This window comes from Musca domestica, unplaced genomic scaffold (genome assembly GCF_030504385.1).
Source record: "Musca domestica strain aabys unplaced genomic scaffold, Musca_domestica.polishedcontigs.V.1.1 1, whole genome shotgun sequence".
Classification (NCBI taxonomy): Eukaryota; Metazoa; Arthropoda; class Insecta; order Diptera; family Muscidae; genus Musca; species Musca domestica.
The window spans coordinates 38,411,156-38,429,942 of NW_026712114.1; the positions used below are offsets into that span (position 1 = coordinate 38,411,156).

The 18,787-nt window shown below is 34.8% G+C and overlaps 1 protein-coding gene and 1 long non-coding RNA gene across 2 annotated transcripts in view; one reads left to right on the forward strand and one right to left on the reverse strand.

The window, feature by feature from the left end:
• Positions 1 to 416, reverse strand: part of LOC131805335 (uncharacterized) — a 419-nt gene extending 3 nt beyond the window's left edge. Inside the window, exons 1-2 of the long non-coding RNA XR_009343657.1 lie at positions 233 to 416; positions 1 to 154 (exon numbers count right to left, since the gene is read on the reverse strand). The exon at positions 1 to 154 is cut by the window's left edge and continues 3 nt beyond it. This is a non-coding gene — a long non-coding RNA (uncharacterized LOC131805335). The remainder of the gene's footprint in view (positions 155 to 232) is intronic.
• A 7,117-nt stretch (positions 417 to 7,533) lies between these two features.
• Positions 7,534 to 17,816, forward strand: LOC101897252 (UDP-glycosyltransferase UGT4). The gene is made up of 5 exons (XM_059127889.1): positions 7,534 to 8,285; positions 11,999 to 12,433; positions 14,596 to 15,225; positions 16,520 to 16,688; positions 16,797 to 17,816. Exons 1-5 carry the CDS (start codon positions 7,612 to 7,614, stop codon positions 17,529 to 17,531), a joined length of 2,643 nt encoding a protein of 880 aa, XP_058983872.1. The 5' UTR covers positions 7,534 to 7,611; the 3' UTR covers positions 17,532 to 17,816.
• The last annotated feature ends 971 nt before the right edge of the window (positions 17,817 to 18,787 follow it).

Consider the following 18,787-nt stretch of genomic DNA (forward strand, 5'->3'; position numbering starts at 1 on the left):
ATTTTTATCTTTTTTTATTTATAAAGTCTAAAATTATTTATTCATCTTCATTGCTACCATCTACGTTCTCCAAGATTTTACCTATCGTTCGTACATTATCCGCAATGCTATTGATCTTGGCAGCATTCTCATTGACCGTAGATAACAGACGACTCTAAAACCAGATATACCAATTAAATTTTGTTATTGTAAATTACCTCCACAATTTTGTTTTGTTAAATAAATTACTCACGGTGCCATCATTCAAGTCATCCAACCAGTCGGCAGTTGTCAAGCCCCAAGCGCAAACAATGAGCACCACAAAGAAGAGAGCAAAACGTTGTGAATACATTACTGTCTGCTTGAATATCCAATACGAATGATGTAGTTATTAAAACAGATGTGTTCTTTTATATAATGAATGAATATTCGTAGATGACAGCGTGAAGATCTGTCATTAGGCTGGGGAAGTACATTCTTACATTAAATATTTTTGTGTCTTTCTTTGTCCGGCAACGAAAGAAATCCCCTTTAATTTTGAGGTCAGCAATATAGTTTAAGTAAATATGGGTTCTTCCCAGAATCCAATGCAGTTTCGGAACATGGAAAGGCTCTTGATAAATTAGTACCGCCAAATATTAGTTTCTGTTAATAATAAATTTTGGGAAATGATCGAAAAAATATTAAGGGACGAATTGGACAAACTTTTCCGTTTTTGCATTTCTTGGGTGAAATTCCAAGTAATTAGCATGGTCTTCAAAAATGAAGTGGGCAAAAACTCACATATACATGAAATGTTCGACTGGCGAACGTGATTTTGTGGATAGTGCTGGCGATGTAGGGTATCACTTGGGCGGCCACACCCGACTATAGCCTTTCTTACTTGTTTAATTATGAGGAAATTTTGATTGATTTTTTATACCCTCCACCACAGTATGGAGTATATATCAGGTTTGTCATTCCGTTTGTAACACCTCTAAATATACATTTTAGACCCCACAAAGTATATATATATTCTAGATCAGCATAAAATTCTATGTCGATTTAGCGATATCCGTCCGTCTATCCATCTATCCGTCTGTGAAACCAACTCAAGCTTCCGAACAAAGTATATTAGGTTGATAAAAATTTACTCAAATGTATATTATGTCTGCAGGACTTCTTGTATTAAAAATGGGCCATTTGGTCCGATTTGGTATAACCCTCATACTACGACGCCTCCCGATATTCGATATTTTAATGATTTTAGCTACATTATTCATCGGAATTATTTAAAATTTGGTATTTGAAATTCGCAATAGATACTACAGCCAAAGACAGAAAATTATCTGTGTTCGCTTTGATATAGCTCCCATGTTACCCGCCAATATTCCGTGTTTTGATAATTTTAGCTACATTATTTTTTTCAAGTTTCGAATTTGAATATTGTAATGACTTATGACAAAACTTGCCGATGCAGATCAACGTCGTCGTATAGACCCTAATATAACGGCTACAGTCGGCATTTTTTATTTATTTATTTATTTATTTATTTATTTATTTATTTATTTATTTTTTTTTGAGAATTACCAATTTCGTTCCAAATGGTGTAGGGTATTCAAAGTTCGGCCTGGTCGAACTTACAGCTTTTTTACTGCTTTTTTTTTTTGTATCGAGTAGAGAGCCTAAAACACCAAATTCTAACCAGTTACTATCACATATGGTCGTCGATAAATGACATTATATATGAGATACCAAAAAGCGGAGTGATTTTTCTATACAGGCTTAAAAAACTTTGTCAAAAATATCAAAAGGGATGCATAGAAATTTTTAACTAATTAAAATACGTTTGTACTTTATTGTAAGCACTAAAGAGCTTCAGAAATTCATGTTATATACCTTAATCCCAATTCTTGTACGAAGTATATAGTTCTAACCTGATTGATTTATGGCTTTCGAACATTATTTGATTTCTATTTCAACTACAAAAAAACAACTAATTACAACCATAAACCTTTAGTCAAGCGACCCTTATTAACTCCAATTCAGCTCAGGCAAAAAACGCGTCAAAGGTTACCAACCCTTTGGCTGGAAAAAAGACTGTCATTTTACAAACAGCTATCCAAAGATTTATTGTGACAAGCGCTTTAGAATTGTTTATATGGCCAACTACTCAAGTGGAACACATTTTGTGACACACATTTTTTGGGGGAAATTTCCCTAAAAAAGTGCAAAAAATTTCCAAACGACAATGAACGCATTAATAACCAAAATGAAAATAGCTAAATCTATTGTGACAACACTGGAAAAATCTAATATATGAACGTATGCCCATTCAACACTCAAATGTTGAATGGGTAGTGATGTTCATGTTCTTCATGATGCATAGATGAAATTGGGGAGACATATTCACATCAAAAAAAGGAAAAAGAAAATATGATAAAAATGTTGAGTTTTTTTCGATTTATTTCTAACACAAAAAACCGAGATTTAGCCTTACAAAACGATGTCACTTCCAAACAAAAGGGAGGAATGTAATTGCTTTTTTCTATTGGCAGAGAGACAATAGCATGTGTGTGCCAACATTTGTCTTATTCCTACCAAGGGTTAATGTACATGTCATGATGTATCATCCTTGAAATCCTTCATTCATAAATCGTTCAAAATACGATGCGTATATTCAACATTTTTTATTACACGCACAACTGAAAGGGGTGCATGTGTGTGCGCGGGATTTTTTATTAATAAACGAGTAATGCGAATATGTCACTGTTAGTTTTTCATGGCAATAAATCCAAATGGAAGAATGTGAATCTTATAAGTAATGATGGATGAATGAATAAAAATTCGGATTATGTATTTTAATATGTAAGTTGCCATTTGCAATGATTATGTCAATATATAAGTTGATGTGCAGATGTTGGAGTCTAGTCAAATTTCAAACATAACTGTACCTCGCGATATTCGGTATTTCAACGATTTTAGCCACAATTTCATTAAGTTCGCCCGGATCGAACTTATTATACCCTCCACCCTTGGGTAAAAAAAACATTTTATGCAAAAGTATCTGGATCCAAACGTGTTCCACTTTAAACTACAAACTCCAGTAAGATCGGTAGGAGAATGGTTGGAGCCTAACGGGAGTGCTATAGGCAAACGTGGACGTATATATACAATGTTCCGATACTGGAGCTAAAGCCCACAACGAACTACAAATACCAATTTTTATACAAATCCATGGACAAAATGTGGCTAAAAACATTAAAATACCGAATATCGGGAGGTACCGTTGTATGGGGCTACACGAAAACGTGGACCGATATGTACAATGTTCCTCCATCGGAGCTAGAACCCACTACGAACTACAAATACCTTTTTTAGACAAATCAAAATACTGAATACAAATTGTTCTTCTCTACGTCAAAAAACGTGAGCTGTATCGTGATTTTAACAGACAGACTGTCATAGTTAAATCGACTTAGAATTTTATGCTTAAAAATGTAACTGTACTTCCCGATATTTTGACGATTTTGACCACGAACTTACTTGTAACCCTGTATTTGAATTTTGAATAGGGTGTAGGGGCCGACAATGTGATACTCTACAACATTACAATATGTTGGAAGCCCCCTTATGTCCAAATTCATTTTGGAAGATTTCGATTTTGATAGAGCCCTACCATTAGCTTTTCAGTATTCAAGGTATTCAAAACAATTTCACACGAAAGTTGTTGTCCATTTTACAGCTTAATATAATCCAATGGTCATGCAAAATGCTTTCCTGTACTTAACTCTCTTATCATTCAAAATTCCATGTCGATTGGTTTTTAATTGTGACCTGTACCTGTACTTGTGTTTTGGTCCATTTGAACCCCTGAATGTATATCTCCACACACAATAGGCTTTAATTCTGACCCTAACCCCATGCAAAATTTCGTGAGCATCGTACGATAATTGCGACCTGTATGTAATACCCTCAACTCATAGTGTTGCAGGGTGTAAGAATTACTTAGAAAATGTATTAATCTATTTGTGATTTGGCCGGGTTAAAAATATTTGCGGTTTAGTGGAAATTTTCATATTTTTTTGATATAAAAGCTATGGTTTATTTTACCCTCTAAATATTGTCCGATTACCATCCAAATTGCTTAGCTTCGGCCCAGCCCTGAACTCTAACTCCATGCAAATTTCGGAGTTGATTGGTTAATAATTGTGGCCCATAGAGAAACTGCAAAATCAAAAAAATATTCTGAATTGCAACTTGTAGCGTGATTACAAATTAACATGGACAGACGGTCGGACATACATAGCTAGATCGACTCAGCTTGGCGAGATAGGAAGATCCATATATAATTTCCTATATCAGAAACCATTATTTCGAGGTGTTAAATATTCTTTGGCCAATCAAACTTATAATACCCCCAACACATAGTGTTGTAGGTAGTGTAACACCTTCTATATGGTTCAACATTTTTCTATATTATTTTATATTATAATATATATTATATATTCCAAATATTGGAGTGTATAACAAGTTTGACCCGACCTAACTTATTTTTTTGTGTACTCGCAAATTAGTGTTTAGGATCAATACCTTAGGCCATTCTGTTTTCTGGAATAATATTTTTTTTTGCATAAAATACAATCACAATTTACGTATCATAAAATGATATATTAAATTTTCCCGAATTGTACAAGCATAAAAATATGTGTGTACAGTATATGTATGGTCATAGCCTTTGCTAAATTAAAAATTTAGGTATATTTAATGGTAAGGCGACATCTATTAAATTATGTAATAACTACATATGCCTGAGGTATTGTTGACAAACACCTACTAAACACAATGTTGTTAAATACATATTACTAGAAATTATCGTTGACATATTTTTTGATTTTTATTTTAGTGTGTGAGTTTCTTACCTGTTTCGTTCCATTTATAAAAAATCTGTAAACAAAAGAAAATATATAATTTAATGCTTTCGGGCAAATAAGACAATTTGTTTTAAATGTCTTAAAAAATTATTGGTCATACATATTATTGCATATATTTTCTGATGTAAGCGACCATTCTTTAAAATCGGCTTTCAATACGACAACCAAACGAACGGACTACGCTATGAGAATATTTTCTAAATTTTTAGATGATTATAAACTGAAAATTAGCAGCTATTTCAAAAATAATTTCAAAATCGTTTTACTTAAATGTATTTTTTTATATCAAGGCTTTGCAGGGGATAGATAGATGAAGCTTGTGCCAAAAACTGACGCAAAATTGATTTTTTATGCTTTAGACCACATAGTGGTAATGGTCTTTGTGAATTTGTTTGTAACATGGAGAAGTAAGCGAGATAGACCCATAGTTACTTTTGAGGATCTTCACAGAATTTCTTTCTGAGTCGATTTAAGCATGTCAGTCCGTCTGTCCATGCATTTGTGTGAACAAAATGCAGGTCGCAATTATTATCCGATTGAGATCAAATTTACCATAGAATATTTGTTTGGCCCAAGAACGAACCCCATTGTGAGAATCGGTTCAAATTTAGGTATAGTTCCCATATATATCTACAACAGATTTCTGGTAAATTGTGCACCAAATGGCTAATATTAGACCAAATGGCCTGCATTTTGGCACAAGCAAGTGTCTCAAATGTGGTGAAAGCCGCTTCAGAAAAAAACTATAGCTCCCATATACATAGCGGGATGAGAAAACTACAATTAACTTCAGACTGCTGTCTTTTCTAAGCCAATTGTCCGACAGATGTTAAAATTACTCCAGTGACTGCTCACGGTAACGAGCTCTGGTAACGTGTACGGGTAGCGTAGGCCGACGTCAAGGTAGTGAACGAAAGAAAACAGCACCGTCAACAGAAATGGTTCAAAAAGTAAAGAAGCGACTTGATCGAAACCCGCGTCGCAGTGACCGAAAAATGGCTATTGCAATATTCCATTCGGCAATTATTGGAAAATGAGATCGGGGTAAACAGAGGTACAACCGCAATAGAAAGAAAATAGACTCAGAAGAGCTATAGAGTTGTTTCGCTTGGCCGAAAGTGGTGAACTGCCGAATTTTGTTTTCTCCGATGAGAAAACATTCGTTGTCCTGCAGTTTGTAAAGAAACAAAATGATCGTGTTTACTTGCCAAAGAGGCCAGCTGAAAACTCAAGCGCCGGCCATGGTGATGGTTTGGGCAGCCATAACAGCCGATAGTCGCTCTCCGCTCGTATTAATCAACCGTGGCATCAGAATAAATGCCGAATATTATCGCGAAAATATTCTGGAGGGTGTATTAAAGCCTTGGGCATGCAAACATTTTGGCCGCACATCTTGGACATTCAAACAGGACTCAGCACGCACTACCCAAGCATGGATACAAAATGAGGTTCCTCGCTTCATTTCCAGCGCACAATGGCCACCAAAATCTCCGGATACCAATCCGATGGACTATTGTGTCTGCAGTATTTTGAAAAGCAAGTTTGGCATTAAAAAATACCAAAGTGTGGATCACCTCAAGCAATCGCTTTGCCGGGAATGGGCGAAAATACCACAGAGCAACATTCGGGCAGCGTGTGACGGTTTCATTGGCCGTTTGAAGTCCATAATTCGTTCCAAAGGTGGCCAATTCAAACAAATCTAAACTTATTCTACAATTTGATGCTATTTCCGAAAATTTGATACTATTTGCTTTCATTCAAAAAAATTTAAAAAAATATAAAATTTTTTATCTCACCCTGTATGACTATTTGTGGGGGATGCACGAGAAATGGTGAACCGATACCAACCTAACTTTAACGTGATAAAAGGTGTCATTATATATGAAGTTTAGGACCTAACCTCATTCTAGATCTAGTTATGATAGAACTCGAATTTTTAGATAGCTAAGATATTAAAAATGTTGAGCCCTTGAGAAGAGCTACTAGAAGAATTAAAGCGATGTTATACATGTTGACCTATGTCTGGTATGGATATAAAATGCGAAATGAGCACTCGTTGTAGTCGAAACAGACACAAACACAGTCTGTAGTGTATGAATTATCAAATTCTCAAACTTCTTTTAGTACCTTTCGCACCTTTTGAATAATTGAAAATTTCCTATGCACCGAAACTTATCATATTTTAATATTATTTTCCAAAAACTGACATTCCATCTAATACCTTCCCCAATAATTATAGTTGTTTGAGTCATATGTTTTGTGTCCTGTATAGACTACATTGTTCCTCCCTTTCTGGAGGGTAGTGGTCTAAATTTTAAATAACACAACCCACATAAATTGACAAGTAAATCAGCCATTTCCTTTAGATTTCTTAGACTTTCTGGTAATATTAAATATAATAAAAAGATGATTTACCGGCTAACTTTTCTGGTACTTTTGACAAAAAAGAAAAAAGTCCATAGAAATTTAAATTTCTTAAATATCTCGCCCTCATAATCAATAGGCTTGTCATACCAATGACTTTAAATAAATTATGGTTATCTGGCTGCATCTATGGCAATGCCTCCCCTAGTTAGTTGATAACATAAAACCTAACAAATAAAAATAATGTTTGGTATAGTTTTTCGGTAGTTGGCTTTAAGCTATCAAATTGAACAGACGCGTTATTTTCAATATTTCTATTCGGTTATTCGCGATAAGAACATATAATTTTTTCAACATGCGTAAAATGCTAACTACGCTAGCTCTTTTGCTTAGCGTATTTTTATATGGCGCGAACGGTGCAAATATTTTAGTTGTCGTACCCACCTTCAGTCCATCTCATTTGATAATTGAAACGGCCGTGGCCAGAGCAATGTCGGAAGCCAACCACAATGTAACAATGGTATCGGTGTTACCTCTTAAATCCGAATGGTTACATCCCAGCATGACATATGTACAAATTGAATCGGGTTTTATAGATATGAATGCAGCCATTTCAGCCAATCAAGGCGGTGGATTAAAGAGAATAATAAAAGCTGTTGACATGCTAGATCAAATAACACAAGCTATGGGTCAAGCCCTGGGCGATCCAAGATTGACGGAGTTAATTCAAAATCCTGGAAATAAATTCGATTTAATGTTGTTCGGTTATTTTTATGCGGACTTCTTTTTTGGCTTGGCTGAACATTTTAATTGTCCTGTGGCATTACTTTGGCCGAATATACCTGTCGGAACAATTTTGAAAATGATTGGAAATCCCATAGAAATAACATACGCTCCTGTCAGTTTAATGCAACCTGTACCGGCAGATGATAATTATGGTTTTATGTTCCGTTTGAAAAATTTATTAGCTGGTGCGATTGAAACGATGTTAGTGAAAACTCAGTATGGGACTATTGAAGGTATTTATAGGTAAGTTTCGCTTGATATCTGTTGACTTAAAATACATTTGAGAACAACTTAATCACCGTATTTTTGAGGAGTTCCAAAAAATGCAAGTAAGAAAACAGCTAAGTTCGGCCGGGCTGAACTTGTAATTCCTCAGCCATTTGGAAGAAACTTAAAAAAAAATCAAACAGCTTCCGGAAACTACAACCTAAATGAAAACTGTAATATGGGGCCTATACAAAGACGTGGACCTGCATACGAAATTTTTGTGTTATAGGCTGTAGTAACAATTAAGATATCCCAATACGAAATTTGAAACGATTTCGGTAAATAATGTTGCTAAAATCATCGAAATACCGAATATCGCGAGCTATCGTTATATGGGGGCAATACGAAGACGTGGACCTGCATACAAAAATGTTTCTCCATAGATAGTAGTATCCATTACGAACTTCAAATACGAAATTTGAAATAATGTCGCTAAAATCATGAAAATACCGAGTACCGAGAGGAATTGTTATATGAGGGCTACACGAAGAGGTGGACCTGCATACGGATTTTTTTTCCATAGGTTGTAGTAACCATTGAGATCCACCAATACGAAATTTGAAACGATTTCGGTGAATAATTTTGCTGAAATCATCGAAATACCGAATATCGAGAGCTATATGGGGGCTATACGAAGACGTGGACCTGCATACAAAAATGTTTGTCATAGGCTGAAGTAACCATTACGAACTTCAAATACGAAATTTTTTTCCATAGGTTGTAGTAACCATTGAGATCTCCCAATACGAAACTTGAAACGATTCCGGTAAATAATCATGAAAAATCGAGTATCGAGAATCATGAAAATATCGAGTATCGGGAGGAGCCGTTCTATGGGGGCTATATGTAGACGTGGGCCTGAATACAAAAGTTTTTCTCATAGGCTGTAGTACCCATAACGAAAATTAAATATGAAATTTGAAATAATTCCGGTACATACTGTCGCTAAAATCATGAAAATGCCGAATATCTGTTCCGTACCGTTATATGGGGGCTATACGAAAACGTGGACCAACATAAACATTTACGAGCCTAACCTGTCTACTGGTAACTATGCATGTATGGTAAATTTTAGCCATCTATCCTTATTCGTTCGAAAGAACAAAAGACAAACAGACAGATAGACGGACAAACCGACAGACAGACGCACATATTGTCTTAGAATTTACGCTGATATAAATATTTCGAGGATTTACAAACTGACTGACAAAGTTAATATACCCTCCATAGAATGGTGGCGAATAAGTTCTGAGTGGCGAATATTCCAGGTAATTCTTTTAAAAATAGTGCCTGATCTGTGCTATTAAAGACATTGTGTCTTACGTCATATTTTGGGTTTACGCTGTCCTGTCTGAACTATAACCACATACAAATTTTTAAATTTAGCATAGTACATAGAACATTTCGAATTTCTTGTACAATCATAGTGATTTTCTCACTTAAATTAATTTTTATTTGGCATATAGGGGTTCAGAAATCATTACCCCTACGAATACCAATTGATAGTCTGGATGATAAAAAAAAGTAATTTCGAACATTAGTTTACAAAAACCGGTAATAATCTAATGACTTGCGTTGCCGATTCAGATTAAGGGTTATGGTCAATTCAATTGATATTAATAAAATTTAAACAAGAAAATTAGAGAAATGCTCCGTCATTCCTAAACGATTGCAAATTGTTTTGATAAGACTTCATTCTAATAACATATGTCATTATGTTATATCTGTATAACATAATGACTAATCAAAATTTGATATATTATTTTCTGGGAAACAATTACTTCTGTAAAATTTATTAAGTTTATACAAAACCATTTTTGTTTTCTTTTCATATTTTAAAATACCAAACATTACAACGACTGAAAAATACACATAATTTCAAAATGTTAAATTATGTAAAAACAAATAAAAATTCAGTGAACATATCGCAACATTCCATTCGGCAAATATTGAAAAATGAGCTAGGGGTAAAGCCATTAAAATTACAAAAAGAGCAATAACTTACACCGCAACAAAAAGAAAATAGACTCAAAAGAGCTAAAGAGTTGCTTCGCTTGTCCGAAAGTGGTGAACTGTCGAGTTTCGTTTTCTCCGATGAGAAAACATTCGTTGTTCAGAAGTTTGTAAACAAACAAAAATATCGTGTTTACTTGCCAAAGAGGTCAGCTGAAAATGTGCACCTTCGGTTGGCAACTTGAACTCAAGTGCCGGCCATGGTGATGGTGTGGGCCGCCATAACAGCTCTCCGCTCGTATTAATCGACCGTGGCATCAAAATAATATTATCGCGAAAATATTCTGGAGGTTGTAATAAAGTCTTGGGCACACAGACCTTGGACTTTCCAACAGGACTCAACACCATCGCACTCAGCACACGCCACCCAAGAATGGTTACAAAATGAGTTTCCTCGCTTCATTTCCAGTGCACAATGGCCACCAAAATCTCCGGATTGTAATCCGTTGGACTATTGTGTCTGGATACAATTACGGTGAATAATATCGCAAAATTTATGAAAATACGGAGTATCAGGAGTTACCGAAGACGTGGACCTGCACAGACAGATTTCTGTCTTAGGTTGTAGTACCCTTTAGGATCTTCCAGTAGGAAATTTGAAACAATTTCGGTGAAAAATGTCGTTAAAATCGTCAAAATATCGAATATCGGGAGGTACCGTTATATGAGGGCTATAGGAAGACTTGGACTTGTATACAAAATTTTTTGGCATAGATTGTAGTACTCATTAGAACCTTCCAGTGTGAAATTTGAAACGATTCCGGTTAATAATGCTGCTGAAATCATCAAAATACCGAATATCATGAGGTACCGTTATATGAGGGCTATGCGAGGACTTGGACCTGCACAGGCAATTTTCTGTCTTATGCCGTAGTATCCATTACGAACTTCAAATACCAAATTTGCGTGAATAATGTCACTAAAATCATGAAAATACCGAATATCGGGAGGTGCCGTTATATGGGGGATATACGAAAACGTGGACCGACAATGTTAATATAGCCTCCATAAAATGGTGGAGGGTATAAAAATCATGGCGTTTTACTTTGTTGAAGCTTTTTTATCTCACCCTGTATAAAGAAAAATATAATTAGCTTTCTCTTAAAACATCTTTTTTGCTGGCTGAAGTGGCCGCACCCCTCCTAAGAGAAATCTATAGCTAACTAGTGTAATTAAGCGATATTTCCACATACAAGTTGAAACAAATTATTATTAATTAACTTTATGATTGCACATTGTTTAATAGTAATAGGGATTCCAATTCGCTAATATTATTTCTGTAGCTATTATGTGAGGGAATATATTCGTTCGTCCAACATCGTGATGAAAGACTGAATCTATGAACATTTTTATATCTGTATTTCCCAAGATATATTTCTTCCTCCTTTAATATCATTTTATATATATTTATAAAATATTCAAATAAATGACACAATAAATTTTTCGAAAATTCCCATGATCGAACTGTACATACCTAATAAGTGAAAGATGTGAGAATAAAAAAATGAGAACTGAAAATAATATCTTATAGCTTTTAAGTAGTTTACAAAAAGTTTTCCCATCGAAAAGAACAGTTCCTCAGTCGTTTTTAGTGATCGAAGCGCAATTCAACATCGTTACATTCATATACTGTTCACCAATTGCCTGAAAAATGCGAATTAACTTATTCATGTTAGCAATAATACTAAATGTGTTAATGTCACCCAGGGGAATGCTCTTCAGAAAATTCTCAAAGCATTCTCAATGATGAAAAACATGACTCTTACATTTGGTGAAATGCTCGCCGATCGTAAAATACAAAGCCTTATTGAAAATAGTGATAATAAATTTGATCTGATGTTATATGGTTATTTTTATGCGGACTTCTTTTTTGGTTTGGCGGAGCATTTTGACTGTCCCGTGGCATTGCTATGGCCAAATATACCGGTTGGAACAATTTTACAATTAATAGGAAATCCACTGGAAATGACATACTCGCCAGTCAGTTTAATGCAGAAAATTCCTCAAGACGACAATTATGGATTTGTATATCGTTTAACAAATTTACTAGTTGGAGGATTTGAATTATTGATGGCCCATTCACAATATTGGACTATACAAGGTATTTACAGGTATGACAATTGTGTAAAAATATTTTAAATATTTTTTTGGGTGTAAAAAACGTTTCTTTGGCTTGACAATTTCTATGTCTTTTTCGTCCATTATTTCATAAACCGGAAGATAATTATTACAAGAACAGATTTTTCGGCTTCAAAGTGTTCTAGAAAAATGTTGCTCAGAGAATTTTAAGTACGGTTCTCATAATGACAAAAAATGGTAATTTCATATTTTGGTGGTTTTTTTTTTAGAATTTGTCCTAAAATTGTCAATACATTTTTTTGGAAGAGAACTGAATAGTCTATTACAAGGAAGTGTAAACAAAGGACCTCCTTAAAAGGTACAAAGCCAAATAATTTTTCGTTATGCTGTGGGTAATGTCGCTAAAATCATCAAAATCCCGAATATAGGGAGGTACCGTTATATGACCTTTACAATTTTCTGTCACAGGCAGAAGGTGCACATTTTCAGCTGACTTTTGGCAAGTAAACACAATCATTTTGTTTGTTTACAAACTGCTGGACAACGAATGTTTTCTCATCGGAGAAAACCAAATTCGGCAGTTCACCACTTTCGGCCAAGCGAAGCATCTCCTTAGCTCTTTTGAGTCTATTTTCTTTCTTTTGCGGTGTAAGTTCTTGCACATTTTGGAATTTTAATGGATTTACCCTGGCTCATTTTTCAATATTTCCCAAATGGAATATTGCGATATGTTCAGCTCACGAGCCATTTTTCGGTCACTGCGACGCGGGTTTCGATTAAGTCGCTTTTTTACTTTTCGAATCATTTCTGCTGATGTTGCTGTTTTCCGTCCACTTCCTTGAAGTCTGGCTGATCTACCAGTTTCACGGTAACGACCGATGGTTCGAGACACAAAAGATTTATGGAGGGTATATTAATTTTTTCGTTCCGTTTGTAACTCCTCGAAATACTCATGTCAGACCCAACAAAGTATATATATTCTTGATCAGCGTAAAATTCTAAGACGATTTAGCATTGTCCATTTGCCTGAAGCTAAAATGTTGAACACATGTATATTTTGCCAGTAGGCAGGTTAAGTTCGTAAATAGGTCATATAGGTCTACGTTTTCATATAGCCCCCATATAACTGTACCTCCCTATATTCGGTATTTTGATGATTTTAGCGACATTATTCACCGGAATTGTTTCAAATTTGGCGTTTGAAGTTCGTAATGAATACTACATCCTAAGGCAGAAAATCGTCTATGCAGGTCCACGTTTTCCTATAGCCCCCATATAACTGTACCTCCCAATATTCGGTATTTTAATGATTTTAGCGTCATTATTCACCGTAGTAGTTTCAAACTACGTAGTTAGAGTTCGTAATGGAAACTACAGTCTGTGACAGAAGATTGTCTATGCATGTCCAGGTCTTCGTATAGGCCCCATATATCAGTACCTCCCTATATTCGGTATTTTGACAATTTTGGGTACAATAATCACCGAAATTGTTTGAGATGTCGTATTTGAAGTTGGTAATGGAAGCTACAGCCTGTGACAGAAAATTGTCTATGCCAGTTCAGGTCTTCGTATAGCTCCGATATAACGGTACCTCCCTATGTACGGTATTTTGATGATTTTAGCTACATTATTCACCGTTTATTTCAAGTCTCGAATTTGAATATGGTAATGGCTTATGACAAACAATGCCAACGTAGGTCCACGTCGTACAGACACTAATATAACGGCTATATTCGGTATTTTTAAGATGTTAGCAGAATTTTTGGCGAATGTTATCTTTTTCGAAAATTTCCAAATTCGTTCTAAATGGTAGAGGGTATTCAAAGTTCGGCCCGGCCTAACTTCCTCCTTTTTACTTGTTTTCAATTCTTTTATTAATTATAATAAAATGGCAATACTGTCATATATCTGTCGTCATAATCTGTCAATTTACTAGTTAACATTTTGGCAAAACCGCAAATAAACGATCGGATCTCATAGTGGAGTATGAAAATTGTTCGATTAAGACTTTTGTTTTAGTTCTTATCTCAATATCTTTTTATTTCTGTGCACATTCATAAGTACTTTTCGTAGCTAAGCATAAACAAATCGCAAACAGAGAGTAAAAGCTTTGAATAACTAGTCATATCTCAGAGAGAATAAAAGCTCGCTGCCACTGAGTTTTCTCTTTTAAAAACAAAACTTGATTTTCAATTCAATTCAATGTTGCCGGTGCAAATGTTTTGGTCTTTCTTCCCACCTCCAGTCCGTCACATTTAATTATTGAAACAGCAGTGGCAAGAGTTATGTCTGAAGCGAATCATAATGTGACAATTGTTTCGGTTTTACCTCTTCACCAAGAATGGTTACACACCAGTATGACGCACATAAAACTTGAATCGGGATTGCTTGATATGAATGCGGCTATTAACGGTACTCAGGGAAATCGATTTCAAAGAATGTTTAAAGCATTCGATGTAATGCAATATATGCTATTCGGCTTGAGTCACATATTCGATGATCCCAAAATGCAAGAATTAATGCATAACCCGGATAATAAATTCGATTTAGTAATATATAGTTATTTATATGCCGATTACTTTTTTGGTTTGGCGGAACATTTCGATTGTCCAGTGGCTTTACTTTGGCCAAATATACCAGTAGTGACGATTTTACAATTAATTGGTAATCCATTGGAAGTGCCGTATACCTCGGCGAGTTTAATGCAATCTGTTCCCATCGATGAAGGTTATGGATTTGAATTTCGTTTGAAGAATCTATTGGCCGCCGCATACGAAATTATTATGATGAGCACCCAATATAAGATTGCAGAAAGTATTTATAAGTAAGTTGAGTGAATGATAAGGCAAATATTTGTTTTCTCTTAGTTGTGGTTTTGTGTTATTGTTATTTTTATACCCTCCACCATAGTATGGAAGGTATAGTAAGTTTGTCATTCCGTTTGTAACACCTCGAAATATACATTTTAGACCCCACAATCCGTCCGTATGTCCGTCTGTGTTGGTACAATTTTACTTAAATGTGTATTATGTCTGCAGGACTTTTGGTATTGAAAATAGGCTATGTAGGTCCACATTTTGGTATAGCCCCCACATAATGATACCTCCCTTTTTCCGGTATTTGGTGATTTATTCACCGGACTTGTTTCAAATTTCGAATGTGAAGTTCGTAATAGATACTACAGTCTATGACAGAAAATTGAATGTGCAGGTCCACGTCTTCGTATAGCCCCCATATAATGGTACCACCGCGATATTCGGTATTTTGATGAGTTTAGCGTCTTTATTCACCGGAATTGTTTCAAATTTGGTATTTGAAGTTCGTAATGAATACTACAACCTAAGACAGAAAATTGTCTGTGCAGGTCCAGGTCTTCGCATAGCTCCCATATAACGGTACCTCCCGATATTCGGCACTTTGATGATGTTAGCGACATTACTAACCGGAATTGTTTCAAATTTGGTATGTGAAGTTAGTAATGGATACTTCAGCCTAAGACAGAAAATTGTATGTGCAGGTTCACGCCTTCGTATAGCCCCCATCTAATGGTACCTTCCGATATTGGATATTTTGATGATTTCAGCGACATTATTAACCGGAATTGTTTCAAATTTGGTATTGAAAGTTCGTAATGGATATGACAGCCTATGCTGGAAAAATGTCTGTGCAGGTCCACATCTTGGTATAACCCCAATATAATAGTATCTCCCTATATTCGGTATTATGGTGATTTTACCGACCATATTCAGCGGAATTGTTTCAAATTTTGGTATTTGAAGTTGGAGGGTGTTCAAAGTTCGGCCCAACCGAACTTGTAGCTTTTCTACACGTTTTGGCCAATAATGAGTTTTTGGCTCCCTATTACATATTCATGTTAAAATAAGGATTTGATGGGCTATTTTATTTATCGCAGTTCTAAGCTTACAGTGTCTGTCCCTAGAGTAACTGATTTTTTCGTTATATTTCCCATAGGACAGACTTGGTTGTAGTATTAGTGGAAACAAAAACATATTCCGACTACTTTAATTATTTTGCTCAAAAAAGTAATTATTTCCAAAAAAAAAAAACTTTTAAATCAGTGATTTTTTAAGAAATTATTTTTTGTTCGATTTTTATAGAAAACACTTTCCAGCCGATAAATATGCAAGCCTGGAAGAGGCCAAACAACGTGTTTCTATGATTCTGTTTAGTCATCATTTTAGTGAAAAGCCAGCCCGACCTTTGGTACCAGGCATGATTGAAATTGGAGGGATACATCTGAATGAAAATCCCAATCCTTTGCCCGAGGTAAAGCTTCCATTTTTATATACGATTTTTCCAAACTTTATTCCATTTTCCAGTATTTATAAGTAACATTCATTCACTTATAAGTAACATTCAAACTTTAAATTTTAGGATATTGAATCATTTGTTGCTGGAGCCAAAAATGGAGTTATATTCTTTAGTTTGGGTACAAATGTCAAGAAAGACCATTTAAAACCGCAAACATTGGAGAAAATCTATAACGTGCTCTCTAAGCTACCACAGCGAATTCTTTGGAAATGTGATGATGAATCAAAGGTGCCGGGAAATGCCTCAAATATACTCTTTCGCAAATGGTTGCCCCAAGGCGACATATTGGGTCATCCTAATGTGAAATTATTCTTTGGCCATGGTGGTAAAGGTGGCATAACCGAAGCGAAATTTTATGGCGTTGCTATGGTTGGTCTGCCAGTATTTGCGGACCAACCAATGAACATGGAAGAAGTTGTGGCAAAGGGTTATGGTCTCAGTATAAACCATGATGAATCATTGTCCGAGGAAATTATTCACAAAACTGTCACGGAAGTTTTAAACAATCCAAAATATTCCGACAATGTTAAACAATTTTCAAATCTCTATCGAGATAGACCATTAAAAATTAAAGATAATGCGGTTTATTGGTTGGAATATCTGATACGTTACAAAGGAGCACCACACATGCAGAGTCCCCTGAAAACAATGTCTTTTGTGGAAAAAATTAATTTAGATGTTTATGCTGTTATATTTTTAGTTTTGTATTTGATTTTAAAAATTGTCAAATTGTGTTTAAGGAGTGTGATTAGATGTATAAGTCGTGATGAAAAGGCTTCAAAATTAAAGAGAGAATAATTTTGATAATGTTATTTCATTTTGTACAGCTATATTAGGTGATTAAAGTTCATTTTGCCATTAAAAAAGTGTTTTATTGAAGTATGACAGCTCAAATGGATGTTGTTTGGACAAATGCGATATGAATTCGTTTTGAAGAGTACATAAAATTCACGATCTGTAATTATTTTTAAATGATTGATGTTTAACCTAATTCAAATGACTAACAGGTATATAATTTATAGGTTAGCTATAATTATTAACAAAAAAACAGGCCTAATTATACATATGAAATAAATGCTATATTGTCCCAAAATCAAAGAAAATTGTGTTAATACGTATACACCCAATTTTAGATCCCACTCAACACAGTGGTACAAAAACAACCAAAAAAGTGTTATAAAATGAATCAGAAATTAAAATCTATTAATCAAAAATATATCGACTGATTTTTGAACGCTTGGTGGCAGTGTAGTAAGTACTTACTTCCAATGATATGCCAATGGTGAAATAAGATGTAGGATGATAATTTGTAAGTATTAATTGATGCTAAAATTATTATTTGTTACTGAGGTTTTAAGTTGGTTAGGGAGTTATGTGAACCGAATATCCCATTAAATGGTAATCTGAACAAACTATTTTCTGCATTGCTAGTAGGTTTAAAATAATGAATTTTTCTTTGCAATATTAAATCAGTAAGGAAAAACTTAAAGTCGGGCGGGGCCGACTTTATGATAACCTACACCACTTTGCTAATTTAGTAGAGCTCCACATAACAATTAAAAGTTTTTATGGGAGAATTCAGTCATAAACGCTATGACTATAATTATAATTTAAAGTTCAAAAGAAAAGCATTTGTATCTTTTAAACTCGGACTTGAACCAATCTTGATAAAATTTGGCGAAGATATTTCTAAGCTGTATTTGATATATTTCCCTGAATATCGTTGTTACGGAGTGCATATTACGGCTGTGGGTAACAAATATAGCAAATCAGATGAACAATATATATGGGAGCTATAGCTATATCTAAGCCGATCCTCACCAAATTTTACATACTAGCTTCTACACTCAATTCGTCGTAAGTGCCGTTTGGTGTACAATAAAAGGTAAATCGGACGAAGTTACATATGGGAGATATATCCAAATCCGAACCGATCTCGATAAAATTTAGCAAAGGTATTTCTGAGCTGTATTTGATATATTTCCCCAAATATTGTTGTTACAGAGTGCATATTACGGCTGCGGAGGACTAAAATAACAAATCGGATGAACAAT

What these genes read in the sequence shown, in the direction of transcription:
- LOC101897252 (XM_059127889.1), top strand. Translation starts at nt 7,612, where the DNA reads ATGCGTAAAATGCTAACTACGCTAGCTCTTTTGCTTAGCGTATTTTTA. An exon ending in ACTATTGAAGGTATTTATAG is followed by an intron (nt 8,286 to 11,998) that starts GTAAGTTTCGCT and finishes TATTCATGTTAG; the next exon opens with CAATAATACTAAATGTGTTA. An exon ending in ATCCCAATCCTTTGCCCGAG is followed by an intron (nt 16,689 to 16,796) that starts GTAAAGCTTCCA and finishes TTTAAATTTTAG; the next exon opens with GATATTGAATCATTTGTTGC.